Below are 17,346 nucleotides of genomic sequence, written 5' to 3'. Positions count from 1 at the left end.
GAAACATTGAGATTCTTCATCCCAGTGTACTTTAAACTTTTGGTCTGTTTTTTTTTTTTTTTTAAACCTATAATGGGACTGAGGATTGGGTATCCTGCATCCTCTAAGCCAGCTGCCACGCGTGGCACTTAATAACACAGTCTGCTTCTGGCCAAAGCACTGAATGGAACCAAATTGCTTCTCCCTGTAGTGGGAGTCGATAAAAGGGGTGGTTCCTTTTTCAAGCAGTTGGGAAACTTCCATGACCGGCACCAACACATAAAATTCCTTGCTGCGTTGGACTTCCCAGTTCTATTGTGCTAGCCTCCCATGCAGGCCTTAAAGGTAAGAAATGGACTTGAGTGTGGCACATTTTCCATAAAATACAACTTGTATTGGGAACTTGTTCTGGGGACACACAGCACTGTCATGCTTCAAGCCCAAGTCAGTATCCTGTCGTCAGGCGGAGATATTTAAAGCAATAAAACTTAGTATTACAGTCTGGCAACATTATTTGAAAAGTGTTGTCCAAAAAACATTGAGAGCTGAAAAAGTGTAGCAAGGAATCCTTTAAATGCTATGTGGACTGCAAGTCATTGCAAAGTTGAAGGTCCAAGAGAAGTATTTATTTGGAACCAAATACTATGAGAGGTGTCTGACCAATACACTCTTATAGAGTAATCCATCCAACAATGCAGGATTGAAAGAGGAACTGACTATAAATGATTAAAGCTGGTTAAATTGAACACTCTTCACATGAATACTTGTACACAAGTGAAAATAAAAAATAAAAGTAAATTTTAGCATAGAATGCCAGTACTTGTTTTATGACCTGTTTATCCCAAGATGTACATATCTTAATTTTTTATTTAATGCCACCAAGGGTCCTAATTAAAGTGCTTGGCTATTGAACCACTAGTCCAAGTTTTATGCAGTAAAATATTCATTGTATGTAGAGTAGCTACCTATTGAGGCAAATTCCCAAAGAACAAAAATTTAAGTTAAAAAAGGAATTCAATGAAAATTCCAATGATTTTTTTTTCCAATTTCAAAGTAAAATAATACATATCATTTCAATACAATAAGATAAAGGTAATTCATCACTTTAAGGGAATTGGTAATGATGTGCTATTCAGCAATAACTAATTTCCAGTAGTTAGTCATTTTCTGCTTTGTATGAGACTTTACATGCTATGCTGAGAGATTAAAGGCATTTTTTGACATTTTGACTAAAAATATTTTTAAAATTGAGTGCAATGTGTTAGCATTTTGGCTCATATGAACTATAATTGTACAGAATTTTTTTAAATTACTACAAAAATTGAGTACTTGCTATATAAGAATTGCATGGTTGTGAGTATAATAATCCAAGAATATAATTGTGCAAAATGGCAGTAGATCATATATGTTTTTTAGAGAGAAGCTGAATACCCATTGTTGTGTGAGCAGCAGCCGGTTTGACTAATGCTATGAGAGACTTTACGTTAGTGTTCTTATCAAGTCAAGTAACTATCAGGAACAAATTCCAGTCTGATTTTAGTATGCATGTACATTTGAAAACTGACTAATCCATAGGAAAGTAGGACTAGAAAGGACTTCATGAGCTCGCCAAGTTCAGCCACCTATTCGATGGCAGGATCATCCTTGACAATAGTCTAACCTGCTCTTGGAAACTTTAGGGATGGAGATTTGACAACCTTCCTAGATAGCCTGACCACACTCCTAGGAAGTTCTTCCTAATCTCCAACTTAAATTTAATCTACTGAAGCCTGAAGTCATTGCTCCTAGTCCTGTCCCTTATGGTGACAGGATTATCTCCATCCTCTTTTTATAAATTGGACTCCTGGAAAATCTGTCCATATACTTCTTGAAGTGTGAGCCCCAAAACTGGACACAGTACTCCAGATGAAGTCTCGCCAATGCAGAGTAGAGCAGAAGAATCACATCTCTTGATTTCTAAGGCTGACCCATGTATGTTGCCTTTTTTGCAATGAGAACACACTGTTGGCTTATTCACCTTGTGGTGCATTGTAACCCCCAGCTCCTTTTCTGTATTGCAGCTGAACCAGTCGTTCTCCAGTCTGTATTTGTGCATGCAGTTATTGCATCTCAAGTGTAGGACTTTGCATTTGTCCTTGTTCAATGCCATCTGATTGGATTGCGGATCATTTCTCCAGTCTATCCTAGCCCTGCCCTCCAGAGTGTATGCAACTCCATCCAACTTGGTGTCATATGAAAATTTAAATGTGCACTCAATCATGTTGTCCAAACTATTAGAAGTGAACAATGCTGAATCCAGGACAAACTCCTGGGGAAGACCACGTTACCTCCTCCCAACTTGGGGAGACATTGGGCCATTGACTACTCATAGAGCACGATGATCCAACCAGTTATGTATCCATGTTATAGTACTTTAGTCTATTTCCCTAGCTACATTTCTCATTTGTTACTGAGTGTCATTGGAGATGGTGCCAAAAGTCTTGCTAAAGTCGAGGTATATTGCAGGTATAAAGTCAAGGCTTTCCCCACATCCACAAAGCCTGTCGGCTTGTTATAGAAGGAAATCAGGTTGGTAAATCTGTGTCTGCTATTCCTGATCATCCTGTTGTCCTCTAGGTACTTCACAATAAATCCTACGAGGACCTGCTCCATGATGTTTCCAGGTATGGAGGTCAGGCTGACTTGTCTATAATCCCTTGTATCCTCTTCCTTCCCTATCTTAAAGATGGACATTATGTTTGCCCTTTGCCAGTCATCTGGGACCTTACCTGACCTCCATGAGTTTTCAGCGAGGATAACCAATGGCTCTGAAGTTGCATAAACCAGCAATTCCCACCCCAGCGCACACTTAAGAACCAGTGAACATGGGATAACTTTGGATCTAAAAAAAGTTGGAATTATATGTAGATGCTGCATGTTAAAGTGAAAAAATTCAAATTAATGCCATATGCGAATTTATGATCATAATTCAAAAGTCTAGATAGACAAATGGGTATTAGGCAGTGTATGGTAAATAAAACTTTAAAAAATTGGCTACACTAACAAAGATTAACTAATGCTTGTTTGACAAAGTGCCCCCATCGCCATTTTAAGTGCCAAAATTGAAGAGAATGTGTATGATAAAGTAGGATCTAATTATAAGCTTATAAATTTTTAGTGATATGCAAAATATTCCACAATATAACTTTCAATTTCCTGCAGTTTTTTTGCAATATTTTTTTACAAAAATCATCTTCCAGTGGTCATTGTTCAGCTTTTTCAAATAACATTTCCTTAAATAATATGAAGGATATAATAAATTAGACTGCTCTCAAAACATATGTCAGAATTCACCTACCACGTGTGCTAGCCATCGAAGCAGCTTTGTTTTCTGCATATTTTAGTGTTTCTAATAGTACCTCTATGTGAATAATATTAACACGACCTATGCAGATACAGATAAATTTGGTAAAAATTCACATTTGCTTTTAGAGATGGAGGATTGCCTGGAAACAAGGACTTGACTTGCATTCTTTTAGCATCAAATAACTAAGTAAAACTTATTTTGGGAAAGTTTGAAATAAACTAGTGAATGCAATGGACATCTGACAAGTAGATGACTGCTCTGACCTCTGCCTTACAGTATGGATCCAACTAAAAAAGTGAACTTGAAAAGCAAGAAAGGTGCAAGAAGGATTTTTAGAACATGGACTCGTTTTACTGTTAAATGCTGGTCAGCTTTGTTTCTAGTATCTGGTGTCTTCTGAGCACTAACAAAATGTTGCACCAAACTAAATATTCTGGAGATGTGTTTTCACTACTGTGGAAAGCAGCACTCTTAAACAAAATGGCATCCTAAAAACTGATTATTCTGCTGCAGCATTGATCTGATACTATACAAATGTTCAGATAAACTTCCTTTTCTTGCTCCCCTGCAAAACATGCCTATAGCCTTGCAGCTTTAATGGAGAGCGTAAGACTCTGGCCATGTACAGACTTTCAGCTTTTCCTGGGAGAGTTGCTTCTCTCACAGTAGAAACCACAAATGTACAGTTCTTCAGGATTTTTGTCACAGAGCAAAAATGGTCACTCCAGAAGAAAAGTAGCCTGCGAACAACCAGGGTTAAATTGCTCCCAGGAGAGTTTGTCTTGGAAGAGCAACTGCCTACATGTTTCCTTATGAGAGAAACTACAGCATAGTTTTCCAGCATCCAAAATTGCTTTGTTCCCCCTCTCCCCATCCACTCATAATCCCCACCTTGTGCAGCAAGGAGATGCAGGCTGACCTTGAACTATATGGGTGAGCTAGTCAGGGCTGCCATGTGCATTGCTGCCACCTGTCTTCAGGCAGGCTCACAGAACCTGCAGAGCATGTTGAGATGTGCGCATAGAGGCCCCCTGGCTGTGCAGCATCAACACTGAGCCCCTGAAGCACTGAGGATTTGCAGTATTTGGATGTCTGTTCAGGGCTCTTCAGGTAGGTAAGTTTTTTTTTTCTACCAGGAAAACAAACCTGGGAAAATTCTTCCAGATTATTTGAACGGGTGTATTCACCCTTGAATGCTTATACCCTCTGTTGTTCTTGCTTGAATGCTTGGCAGGAAGGTGGCTCAGTTTCTGACATGGAATATCTTCCAGTTAAAAAAACAACCCCCCTCCACCCCCCTGCAACCTCCTCCCCTCAAAAAAAACTCTATACTGCAGTACAATCTTGAGGACTTGCTAGTAGGCCTGTGTGAATAGGGAAGAATCAGATTCTGATTTGGGTAATTCAGAGGACAGTGATTTGATTCGGATCACTGTCCCAAATCAATTTGGCCAAATCTGCTTTGAAAGATTCGGTGCTGATTCGACCATAGACTATAATGGGAAATCACTTAAAGACCTATAAATTTGTAATTTTTTGGCAGATTTGGATGAAAATACCAGGGATGGTAGCCCATTCTAGGGGCATGAAGCCTGCCACAGTTCAAGGAGATAGGTGCAGGGGTTTCTGGGAAACTGCACCTCAAGGTGCTGATAAGCAAAATTCCTGACGTGACTCTGTGTGCGTGTGTGTAGGGGGGGTGTGCGCTAAGACACAGCAAGATGAAACCAGCAGGGATAGTAGCCTGTAACAGGGGTCCTTCCTGGTGCTGAGGCAGAAAAAGCTCACAAAAGGGACAGAAAGGCTGCGGACAGAGGCTTATGTGCTGTTTCTATGTCCCTTCCCCAGAGCACTGAGACTGGAAGGGGACTCAGGGAAAGATCATAGTCACTGGCAACCTACAGATGTCAGTCTTTTTCCACCCCTGCTTGCCCCCCTCTTCTCAGTTTCTGTTGCCCTGAAAGACTGCTTTCTAAATCTTTTTTTGAATCTTTTCTGAATTAATTCGGAGGTTTTGTTTGTTTTCCTGATTCGATTTGGAGATTTGGCCTCTGAATCAGGCTGAATTTTCTCCGAATTGAATTAGTGACCGAAGCTTCGCACGCCTCTATTTGCTAGAGGCCTTGTATTTCTCATATCCTCTAGAAACAAACAACACAGTCCCAGTTCAAGAAAGGATGAGCTAATAGAACTTCTAGCCCAAAGTTGTGAAGGTGTGAAACTGCTGGTTACTGTTGCATTACAGTTGCATATCTAGAGCTGTAGCCCTTAGTTCCATTTCCTAAATTCAACTCCAATTTTGTACCCTAAATATGTTCAGGCAAGGTAGGTGCTCAGACAACTGGTGCATTGATCCTACTGCTATTTAAGCTCTTTAAACATTCTCTCCTGAACGTCGGTACAAGCCACTAAGTTAACTGCAATATGGGAGGAGGGAGCAGATTAATTATAACAGAACAGTTATGCTCTTAATTGCAAAACCTTTACAGTTACCTCAGCTGTATTTTTACATTATAAAAAAATGGATAACAAGTGAGCAGATGGTTTAAATAGGTCTTCCTCTTTAATTGCTCTGATTTTTCTAGGATGTGTAATGCTTTAGTCAAATAACTAAAATGGTGATGGAATAGATTTGGAAGGAGGCTGTTAAAAAGATCAAGGGATTTATTTGTTTTCTGTTTCAGTGGAATTCACCTCCTTGTCAATCATTCATGCTCACTATACACACAGTCCTTCTGCCATCCTAACTTATTTCAGTTACTTTATTTACTAAATTTTCCAGTTTTATGTAGTTGAGTGTGAGGTACTGGTGTTATTCCTAAAGACAGATGCTCACTATTAATGCAGCAGGTCTTTGGTAACTGAAGGCAAGCTTCCTCACAGAGTCCCCAGTATGTTGGAGACCTCAGTTTGTAGGAACCACTTCAAAGGGTTAGAAAGTATTTATTTCTATGTTTTTAACCTTTAAAACAGGGGCACTCATGTAAACATTAGAATGAGATGAACAAACATTTTACAGGCCACTATCCATGATATAGTGGCTTAGCTAATTAGAATGGGAGCCAAATAATGACATTCCTCATTTGCATTAGCTACTTGAATGTGTTGAGAGAACTTGCCTATAGGCACTCAGACAGCTCCTTCAATAGTGATTTTTATCTTTTTGAAAAAAATTTTCAGACTAAGAGCAGGCTCTTTCATTGTGCTTCTCACCAGTCCATCTTAAAGCATTTTACAAAAGACAAAAATATTGCTACTCCCATCTGACAGATGGAGATACCGAGACATGGTTGAAGGGACATTCTCAAGATTACCCAGCAGGCCAGTGGCAACAAGAAGACAACCCAGATATCCTGAATCCCATCCAGTGCTCTCTCCACGAGCAAACGTGGAATCCTACTAGCTAAGAGCAAGCTTGCTTATTTTAAATATATCCCCACCAAACTACCAAGCTATAGAAGATCAGAATAAAGCAAAAAGCCTCCACTGACAAATAGTGTCAGGTCCATCCTGAAATAATGCACAGGTTAAAAAGCTGTTCAAAAGGCCCATAGCATTTCCCAGACTGGATAAATTACAAGGCCTAATAATCTCAAACCTCAAATCTACAAGCCAGTGCTAGAGACAAATGCTACATTAGTGGGACAAAAAGAGTCCCTGCAAGAGGCTGAAGGCTGATCTCTTGATAGAGAAGCCATTGCCACTGCTGCCTAAGCTGCTGAAGTATCTGTTGTTCCATGATCTTATCCAAGGTTTCCACCATTTGTATCTGACTTGGGCATGTTGAATAAGCAGAGCTGTCACTTCTCTACATGCCCCGCCCCCAAGCTGTCTGTGAGTGCAGTCCCTTGTTAACCCCAATGAGTGTTGTAAAGTGATTCAAGTTTTGCTGCTGTCCACAAAGTTGGGAGCAGCAGCTGGAAACTGACTAGGATCTTGTTTGATTTCATTCTGCTGTAGTTTGGGAGAGTTCTGATAGCAGAAGAACTGGGGCTGCTCTCTGCAGGCTTGGGAAGCCTGTTCGTTCAATAACTTTTCCAAAAATGAACAGAGTATTTTAAAAACTAGTAAGACTAGAATCTCTTTTAATTGAAAACTTATTCAGTAGAAATGTATCCAGGTTCATCAGATACCATTCTCAATTTGAGTGAATTTTGCAACCCCTTAATATAAATACACTTCATAAAGTTAAGCTTTACTTGGTTCTGAAATTATAAATGCAATTTGTAACAGAGCTCTCAATAAACAGCTTTTCTATTTTACTAGAAAACTATTAAAAAGTTTTAAAATCAAATGCACTGAACTTCATTGTTAGTTTAAACAGCTTCTCTTAATAAAGCCAAAGTACCATTTTTAATTTTTGCATCTTAGACCACAAATAAGCTAATACCTTATGCAATGACTATCTGCTAAAATGTCTCATTCATTCTGAAATGTTAAAATGGCAGAAATGCATTACTGTTTTACAGTTTTTCCTATCAACTTGTTGCAAAACAATGGACTACTTTCTACTAATACCAAAGCAAAGTTTAAGAAAGAGAAGGGAAACCAAGATCAAGACTTTGCTTTTGAATCAAATAAGTGCGCAGCAGTATTTGTATTGTTTGCATATAACATTTTTAAAGAAATTAAAATGACTGTATTTAATTTTGCTAAAATCAAGGGCATCCCAACTGATGGCATAATCCTCAAGATGTTAACAGGACTTTTGCCTTTGCAACTATCAAATACAGAAGAATATTATTTCCCAACATTGACTTTGAAGTTAGTTTTTCTGTTTAAATGTAAAAAATGACAGACCAAGCTTCATTCTTAAATAACACAATACGCAACTTTCTATTTCTGTTTATAGTATAAAAATACAAAAATACATTCTTAGTACTTAAGCTCCAACAAAAAACACTTATTTTTAATCTTTTGTTTTGTTTTTGTGTGTTTAAAAATACAACAAAACTTTCAAGCTTTCAGGTCTTAAAAAACCCAAACTTGTTTGAGTTCAAGTATAAAGTGCATCTGAGCTGCCCAAATGTTGCTTGCATAAATATTGATATCTTTCAGGAACAAAGTACCAAAGTGCTATTTCAGTAGCCCTTCAGAGACAGTCCTGTAGCGTTTTCTTGTGGCATTTTTAAGAAACACAAGCTAAGGCAATATTTTTCTTGATGTACCTCTGGTAACACTGAAAGCACGGTTGAATCTGAGTCCCTGCATATTATGCTCTTCCTTACACTCCAAATCTTTGACAAGATGGTCAATATCTTCCATCCCTTCGTTCTATAGTAGGTAAGTGGTATTGTTTCAAAGAAGTCTTAAGTTCTTTCTGTTTTTCAGACTGTTAAAGAAATGACAGAAGTTTGAAATCTGGTCATTCCTCTGTTGTGTATAATTGAACTGAAGTTAAAGTTAGTACCTTGCAATTTGTCCTGATATATTTAATAGGCTGCAACACGGGTACGTCACAGTGTGTTACAGGTGTGGTAAAAACTGAACCAAATGTAGGATTAGGATAAGAAGTCAACTTCGTTACTCCACAAACATTCAGTTTTGGTAATTCTATTACACAGGAAGGTCCGTGATGTCGTTTTGGATTTTCCTGGACTTGCCTAAGAAAGTGCTTTTAAAATGAAGAAATAAATTTTAATCTCTTTGCAGTCACTTCTTACGAGGATTAAATGGTTTTTTGTTTTTTTTTTAAGCTACAACCAACTCAATGAAGTCCTAATTACACAATAAAAAGCATGAAATAACCTACAATGCATCCCAGCATTTTTATTTTGCAATTCTTCCCTGAATATCTTCTGCAAATCCCATATCACCCAATCTTGTGTTTTAAAGGTTTCTAGTAGAGGAAAAAAAATAGGCTTGTGTGTCCCTTTTCACTGCTTTATGCGCATTTTAAAAAAAGCAGAGTCTTTCTAAATGTTTACCTTAATATTAAAAATATTAAGTCCTGTTTTGCTGGAGATCTTGTCTGGAGATCCAACAGATACAGACTGGCAACTTACCCTAATGATGCAGTGAAGATCTTGAATATTTTGAGTTAATTTAAATATGTATCAATTGAGTTTTGAAGTCTATGGAAAACTCTTCTCAATCAGATGTCATTGCCTTTATCTAATATAAAATGTTAGTTCTCAGTTTATTCATATACTTCCAAGAAAAACATGGTAAACAAATCTAGAAATTCTAATATAAATACACAGAAAAAAATAATAATCTTGGCCTTTTTAAAAGGTAGAAAGGAAGGGCAAAAAGCTATTTTGACCCTCTACATTTTACTTAATAGAACCTGATTTAAAACATCTGGATTATATTTTATCAGGGCAGCTGGGATGGTTATAAAAAGCTATCTTGCCACTTCTTTAGGCCACAGAATACAAGAGAAACAGGGAAGAATAATTACCATTAATTGTGAAATTGTGACTATTAGGTGACGAGGCATCTAACAGATTGTGCCGAACTGTCACTTTGGTCTTGACACTGTTTGCGTGAGACTTTGCATGGGTGTCAGGTTCTCACTCTTTAACATAGGAGTCTGATCAGATTAGGAAGAAAACCTTGCAGTTGCCTTGAGATGATGTTTGTTTATATAACGAACAAGCCAAACATTGCAGATTATTTTCTCTAAATACCCTTTATGTTCTCCTGTTGTAAACATTACCTGTCCTTTGCTTTCCTTTGAAATAGGCCACAGGTGGATAGGCTCCTGTCCCTCTGTATTTTCTATTAATCTTACTTTTCTCTGTATGGTCAAAGCTTTCTTATCTGCTGTCCTGGAAGGAGCAGAAAAATTAAACAAATCCACTTCATATGAACCCAACTGCCACATGACCTTTAACTGTATTAAAGAGCAGGTTTGCTTCCCTCCAAGGTGCTGCAGCCTAATACAGGGGCTTTTTACATCATGTTCCTCCCCCACAAGATCATTGGATGGTTAAGGATTTCACTTTAAAATCTTTTATTGAAAGTACAAACTTACCTCAGCTCTCGGAAATAAGGATGATGTAAAGCCTGGCGGGCAGCAATTCTCTCATCAGGATCATATTCTATCATTGCGTACATGAGAGTGAGGCCTTTGGGAGACAAATTAGGCACAAGAGAAGGTATTCCTGTCCCTTTCTTAAAGGGGAAGTGAAAACTCATGGCTCTTGACCTGTGTAAACCCAGTGACAGAGCAAATACTTATTATTCATGTAAACTGCCTCTGAATAGTCAGCCTACTGAAAACACCTTAAAAGGTTATTCTTATCTGCTAGAAAGTCACATGAAAAGGGAAAATATTTGGGGAACATTTGGATGACAACTTTGTTCCCTTTCAAATTATAACTGGCATAGTGGATAAATATAAGAACTGCCATTTACTAGGTCAGACTGTAAGTCCATCTTGCCCAGTGGCCAGAATATGGATGTTGAAAGGGAGAGTGAACTGGGGATGATCAGGGTTTTTTCCCACTGTTTCTCTTGCACTTGCAGCCTCCAGCATTCAAGGTTTAGGAAGCTCTAATTCAGAGGCTGTATTCCTAACTCCCAGGCTCAATAGCTACTGATGCCCTCTTTCTCCAATAATTTGTCCAATCCCTTTTTGAATTTGGCTAAACTGTCATCTTCCACAACATCTGTTGGCAATGAGTTCCACACTTTATAGAGGTAAGCTACCAGATGAGACTGAAAACGAAACTTAACCTCAATTCTCTCAGCTGCCTGGGAATATCACAGAGATAGTGGGGGAGAGAACACCCTGTTAGCAGTGCAGAAACAGCAGTGTTACACTTGGTGGAAAAGATCACAGAACAGCAGGGCTAGAAGAGACCTCATGATGTCAAAGACACGTCCCCCTGATTGTAAACTCTATGCAGCAGTGTTGCAGCTGCTATGCTGAGGACAGGAGGAGGATGATCTACAAATGCTCCCCCCAAAACCTATGTGGATAATTCACTTGATGCCAGAAGGCAAAAGGCCCAGGTGCATAAGTTCCTGATGGGTAAGAGAAGAGGGGAAAAAACACTCAAAACCCAGCTCAATTTTTCTCTTCCCTTAACTGGGAATCTTCCATGAAAATAAATGTAATGTATTTAATCTAATCATAGTTGTTTGTTGAACTTTAGGTATAAATGAATATTAATAAACATAATGATGCCTCCATTTAGAGTCAAGTGCTCATAGTAAAGGACTGGCTGAATGTTGCTGGATGAATGGCACCGCATGTTTCATTTACTTAGATATGAATAAATGTGCCAATAACTACACTTACTGTTTGAACTTATTAAGAATTTTCTTAGCAGGGGTGCCTATAATATCATGGATTTTTGATATTTGGTCCAGTTCATTGGATCCAGGAAAAAGAGGGTGTAAACTGAAAGAGACAAGAACATAACAATATTAACAATACTAGTTCTGGTGAAACTGCTGCTACTTTGTGATGCTCTGAAAATGAACACATCAGAGGAAGGCAAGAATTCTGGATCATAAGTGTGGATCTTTAATTACCATTTCATACCAATGAACAATGGTAGAGCAGTGTGTACTTGTGTTGGTTGACAGCCCAGGTTTCTGGTAAAATGGGTTAAATTGGCTCTTGCAAGCTATTTTTAACCACAGACCAACTTCCCCCCTTCCCACATCTCTAACTTTGATGTGAAGAAGTTGTCCACTGTCCTGTACCGTGCCTTGTTCCATAGTCATCCATTTTCTCTGACTCTAGTAGTAGGTCCTGGAATATGGTGCACTTCCCGCATGCTAAGGGAGTGTGACCTGCATGATGGAACTAAACAGCCTGCTTGCTGCTGTGTGCATCTTTTAAATAAAAGTCCAGGCTCTTTGCAACAACACTGTATTTTGCTTCTGCTCTCCACTTGCTGGGGCAGATAAACTAGTGTAAATAGGCATAACTCCTCTGAAACCATTGCACCAGCTAAGCATGTGGCCTACTGTTATTTTCTTTCCATTTTTATACCTTCTTTCTCTATTAGCAGACTCTACAGATATCAAACTTCTTATAAATCTATTAATAAGTTTCCCAGAGTACATAATAAGACCTACTATTTAAGAGCACAACACAAAGGTACTTAAAATCAATGCATTGCTTGTGTTAGGGAAGGACAAAGACTAATTTTCCAACATTTGTTTGCCAAACCACATCTAGGACCCCAGCTGCAAGCACTATTCAACATAGTATCCCTGTAATCAAAGCAAAGAGTTCATTTTGTACAGCTAGGTAAGAACAAAGCAGTGAGATGTAGCTTCTGCTACATTTTTGTTAGCTCAGAAAGTGAAGAGCTGCAGTAAGAGGAAGTACAATGATACATGAGAGTTCCTAAACAGGGGATTGTGAACAGCCAGATTTGAGATACAAAGAAAACAAGACCACTTTAAGGACTGAAGCAAAAGAAGACAAAAAGCATTTACAAGATGGGCTGTAAGAATCCTTACTTATGACTTTCAAATGTGTTTGGCAGCAGAAACTGGGGAAATAAACAAAAAAATTTAAATAAATCTGCTCACAACTTCCTTCTTAGCAAGTTATATTTTTGTTCTGTTCTTTTTATTTACTTGCCAAAAAAGTCTGAACTTTCTGGTATTCACCTAGAATATAACTTCCAAACTTAAAAAAAATTCTGATGGAAATGAAAAAGGTGATGTTTTGTAAAGCAGTATTATAGAACTAATTTTTCAGAGATCAGGATTATCAATAATTTGCAGATATGCGTGCCTGTGAGACAGATAGACTATTTATGTTAACTGGCATCTACCCAACATAAAATTGGTTGTTTTTAATGGTTAATAAGCAGCCAAAACATAAATGTTGTCAGTTTATAGGAGTAATGATGACAGCAGCAGTTGCACTTAGAAGACTGAAATGAAAATGTTGCCACTTCTGGTTGTATATGAAATGAGGAGGAGGCAGTGTAGGAGGACAGAGCAGAATTACTGCTGTTGCTAGGCCACAAGGATGTTCAAGAAATACTTCTTTTTTTCATATTGTGATTCACAAAAATGGTGATTCTTTCCAGTTCTACAGTTTTATACCATTACAAACCTCAAATCACTGAAGGGGTTTTATACCAGCTTTACCAAAATGCATTTTTGGATACCTCCCACAGTTGGGGTCTATCAGGTTTGTTTTGTTTTGTTTCCCCCCAAAAAAGTTGAGCCTGTAGAAATAAATTATAACCAAAAGATTTTTCAAACTAAATTATACAGGTCAGTTGCTTGTAACTCACTAATTACCTTTGCTGTTGCAGAAGTATAAATCAACAGAGGGAGGTAAAAATATAACACTGAGGGAATTAAGGCCAAGGACAATCATTTGTGTTTGTTACAGGAAAAGGAAAGGACCATACACATCAAACTCAATGAGGGAGTAAGGGGGAGACACTTGGCCAAAATGAGAAAAACAGTGAAAAGTTGTGAAGATGTTACAAATAAAGAGCATACTTGGAGGGATTAACTACACAAAGGTGCTTGAGGGTTACTTTTCTCAGCATTTAGCTGGTTTGTTACTAATCAGCTGTTAAGCATAGCTGATGCCAGGCCAAACAGGATTTCAGCAGCATGGGAATTTTTCACAAAAACCCAAATGTTGTATCGTCTGTATCAGAGGTGTTCAAACTGCAGTCCACAGACCACCACTCATCCGCAAGCTCCATTCAAGTGGTAGGCAGAAAGATTGCAGAACAATTGAGAATATCTGTACTTGTAAGATTACTAATATTAAAATATGAGTTGTGTGCTTTGATTTGTAGAACAAAAAAAATTAAGTGGTCCACCGAGACCCTCAGCAATTTTTCAAGTGGTCCACAAAAAAAAAAAGTTTGAGAACCACTGTGCTGATCGTCTGATAGGTTGGTCTTTATCTCGCAGTTTATTTGACATTTGAATAAACCAGACCCTTATACTCTTTCTGCTTGCTTACCTTGTAATTTCATAGAAAACACAGCCAGCACTCCACATGTCCATTTTGTAGCTATAGTAGCCATCTGTGAGCAGGCACTCTGGTGCTCGGTACCAGCGTGTTGAGATGTATTCTGTATATGGCTGTTTGGAATAAACACTCCTACAAGATCCAAAATCTCCTAACTTCAGGGTATCCTGCTGCAACAAACAAACAAAACAACTTATGTATTCTGAAAAATGAGAAAACATTAAGAAGCATTTCTCAGAATAAAGAGAAATGTATGTGGACCTTTAATTAGATTAACCTTTCATATAAGACTGCTTACCTTTATTAATATGTTTTCTGGTTTCACATCTCTGTGAAATATTCCATTTCTGAACCAATATAAACAGATAAAAAGAGAATGATTTACTTTGAGGATCAGCATGTTCTTAAGGCTTCTAAGTGTACAGAGAAAATATTTAAATAAAAGTAAATGGCAAATTTATAGCAAAACTACTGATTTTAGTATCTTACCTGTGCATGTGATCAAGGGATTTACATAACTGGTACATGTAGCTCATTGTTCTTTTTTCAGGTAATGGCTTTTTCCTCCCTAGAATTTGGAAGTCAGATAAAATGTTGAACAAATGCAAATATATAAGTAATTATAATAATTACTAATTTAGGATGATAACTATAATCGCTGCTTTCAACTTGCTGATACAGGGGGAACCTGGGATCATGATACTGGGCTCCCCCTGCACTAGCAAGCAGAAAGAGCTAAGGATCTAATCACAAAATTGTGCCTTGTGCCATGCATGTGTGGCACAGCAGGAGGTGGTGGTGTTGGGATTGGGGCTCACAACCCATGGTGCCTTTAAATGAATGTGTACCAGGGCCAAGGTTGTATAGGAAACCTACAGTAGAGCCAAAAGAACCAAGATTTCCAGACTCTTTGCCTACTGTTTGCACCACAAGATCACCTGTCTCCTTGTTGGTTTAACATTTTTCTGGGACACAGTTTTATTTAGGAATAACTTACAATTTTCTGCAAAATACTGCAAAGCATTTAAAAGAATACATCAGATTTTTGTCCATTCCTCCTTTGTCATGTGTATAAAGGCAGTATGTTTTTGTGAACACTCACCTTACCCGTGGGGGTAGATGAGTATTTAACAAACATGTTCACATTCCAAAATGTTACTTACTGAAGTTAATGGGTGGCAATAAAAAGGAAATGGTATAACTAGATCGAAAAGTTACAGTGGACAGCTCTATATTAAAATAATGGGGAGAAAATAAAACACCTGGGGATGCACACAATAGGTCTCTTTATCACAAAAAGGCAATTAGTCAATTGTTTTCTCTTTTCAGGTCACCTTTAAGAGCTATACCTTGATGCTCCTCAGCTTTCAGACTTAAAAGCTTCATTGAGTGAATGATTATAAACAGAATCACAGCAGGCAGATGTAACACTTGCTGTTGTCACTGCAATAAATAAGTATTTTCTTGGTATTTTCTTCATCTCCAATGCCCCTATGAATCCGTTATTATAAATTCATGGTTGTTTTACCATTTATTAAAGCAGCATTGGGAGCCTTTACCTATAGGTAATGAATTAAAGGACCTCTACCACCAGTTGTGTTCTATTCAAAATGTGCTATATATCCAATCACAGTTCTCTCCCATTATATTAATCTTAAGGACAATTTCAAATTAGCCCATCTTGAAATATTATCAGTTCTGTCAACAACAATTTTTCATGTTGGGGTGGGGGAGGTGGAACACAACAAATAGAATTAGTGTCCCAGATCAATGCCAATAAAATTATAATCCTGTCATCCTATTAATAGCCATGTCACACATCTGTTCCAATTAGAAATCTATTTTCAAACTCATTAGTTAATTCCAAACTTAAAATTTTCTTTATTACAACATTTTTTAAAGATGAGCTAGCTCTAGACATTCTGATTCTCAGCTTTTACTGCATTTGCTTTATTTTTAAAGACTTTTTCCAGCAGTTTTCTCTTTCTTAAACTTAATTATTAAGGGTTCATAATATTCAGAAAATTAAAGCACAAGTAACAATTTATATTAATTGATTCTTCATGGGTGAGGTCATGATCAAAGTATCTTCTGCACACTGAAATAGTACAAATGTTAAAACTAATTTTTGTGCTCCAACACAAAGGAAGTGTTGTGCTTTGATACAACGTCAGTAAATTGATACCCATCTTGCTTGGGGTCATCTGATCCCAGCAGTCTTTCCTGCCCAAGTGCAGGGGGGCTGGACCTGATGATCTGTAAGGTCCCTTCCAGCCCCTAAAAACTATTAAATGAATTTGCACAAAGATGTGCTTTAAAAACCAGCAGTATATTCTTCCTGCATCATAATGATGAAAAATTGAAACAACTTTCTTTTGTATTCACTACAAATATTGGTCCAGGTGATACAATCAAGGTTGATTTTGTGTGTGGAAATTTTTTTAGGTTTACAAAAAAATCTGCAGCATGTGATTGTGTTGAGCTTTGCAGATGTCATCTTCTCTTGATGGTAACAGCCACAACAGAGCTGATTGCAAATTGTTACCATCCGCCTTTGCCCCAAAGAACTCAGGGGGAACACAAGTGGCAAAATACCAGAGCCAAAACAAAGAGTTCTGAAACATAAAACATTTAGTTTTGACACTAACATTTCTGACCCTAAATGTCTCCTTTGCTTGCTTGACACTGATCTTCATGCATTGTCAGCTGCTGCTGTGCCTCATGGAAAGTTGTAGTTCAGTTATGTCATTCCCCTCTGGCTGTCCTCCCTGGATATTACACTTCCTGTGATGATACACTACAACTGTTTAATCAGAGGGAGGGAGATACCTAAGCATTACAGCAGGGGTGCTCAACCTCCAGCCCATAGGCCAAATGCAGCCCATGGAGCCTTGGAATCTGGCCCGTGGGCTCCCAAAGTGTTGGGAAATTTGGCAGCAGGGCAGCAGTGACAGTTAATATTGCTACCGCTCCCTGCTGCCAAAATCCCATGCCCTGCTTGGTAGGTTGGAGCCAGGCCATGCCCCCTTTTCTCTACACATCCAGGTTGCAGCCAGGCCATGCTACCCCCCTGCCATGGAACTGACCTACGCCCCCCCTC

The 17,346-nt window shown here is 38.2% G+C and overlaps 1 protein-coding gene across 3 annotated transcripts in view; it reads right to left on the bottom strand.

Annotated features, from left to right (window-relative positions):
- Window positions 1-1,867: 1,867 nt before the first annotated feature.
- The window catches only part of MOK (MOK protein kinase), a 38,445-nt gene continuing 22,966 nt past the window's right edge, over window positions 1,868-17,346 (bottom strand). For 2 of the 3 annotated variants that reach the window (XM_019518551.1, XM_019518550.1), the window contains 8 exons: window positions 14,736-14,814; window positions 14,545-14,593; window positions 14,238-14,416; window positions 11,577-11,678; window positions 10,305-10,478; window positions 9,987-10,098; window positions 8,736-8,939; window positions 6,249-8,657 (listed from right to left, as the gene is read on the bottom strand). In XM_019518551.1, coding sequence (XP_019374096.1) covers window positions 8,577-8,657; window positions 8,736-8,939; window positions 9,987-10,098; window positions 10,305-10,478; window positions 11,577-11,678; window positions 14,238-14,416; window positions 14,545-14,593; window positions 14,736-14,814 — 980 coding nt within the window. In that variant the 3' untranslated portion in view covers window positions 6,249-8,576. Of the gene's footprint in view, window positions 1,879-6,248; window positions 8,658-8,735; window positions 8,940-9,986; window positions 10,099-10,304; window positions 10,479-11,576; window positions 11,679-14,237; window positions 14,417-14,544; window positions 14,594-14,735; window positions 14,815-17,346 lie in introns of those variants that run through there. The other variant, XR_002097614.1, reaches the window with a different exon arrangement.

Source organism: Gavialis gangeticus, unplaced genomic scaffold (assembly GCF_001723915.1).
Source record: "Gavialis gangeticus isolate Ggan-Ray unplaced genomic scaffold, GavGan_comp1, whole genome shotgun sequence".
NCBI lineage: Eukaryota > Metazoa > Chordata > Crocodylia > Gavialidae > Gavialis > Gavialis gangeticus.
The sequence above is the reverse complement of the archived record's forward strand: the minus strand, read 5'-3'. Positions and strand labels throughout refer to the sequence as shown.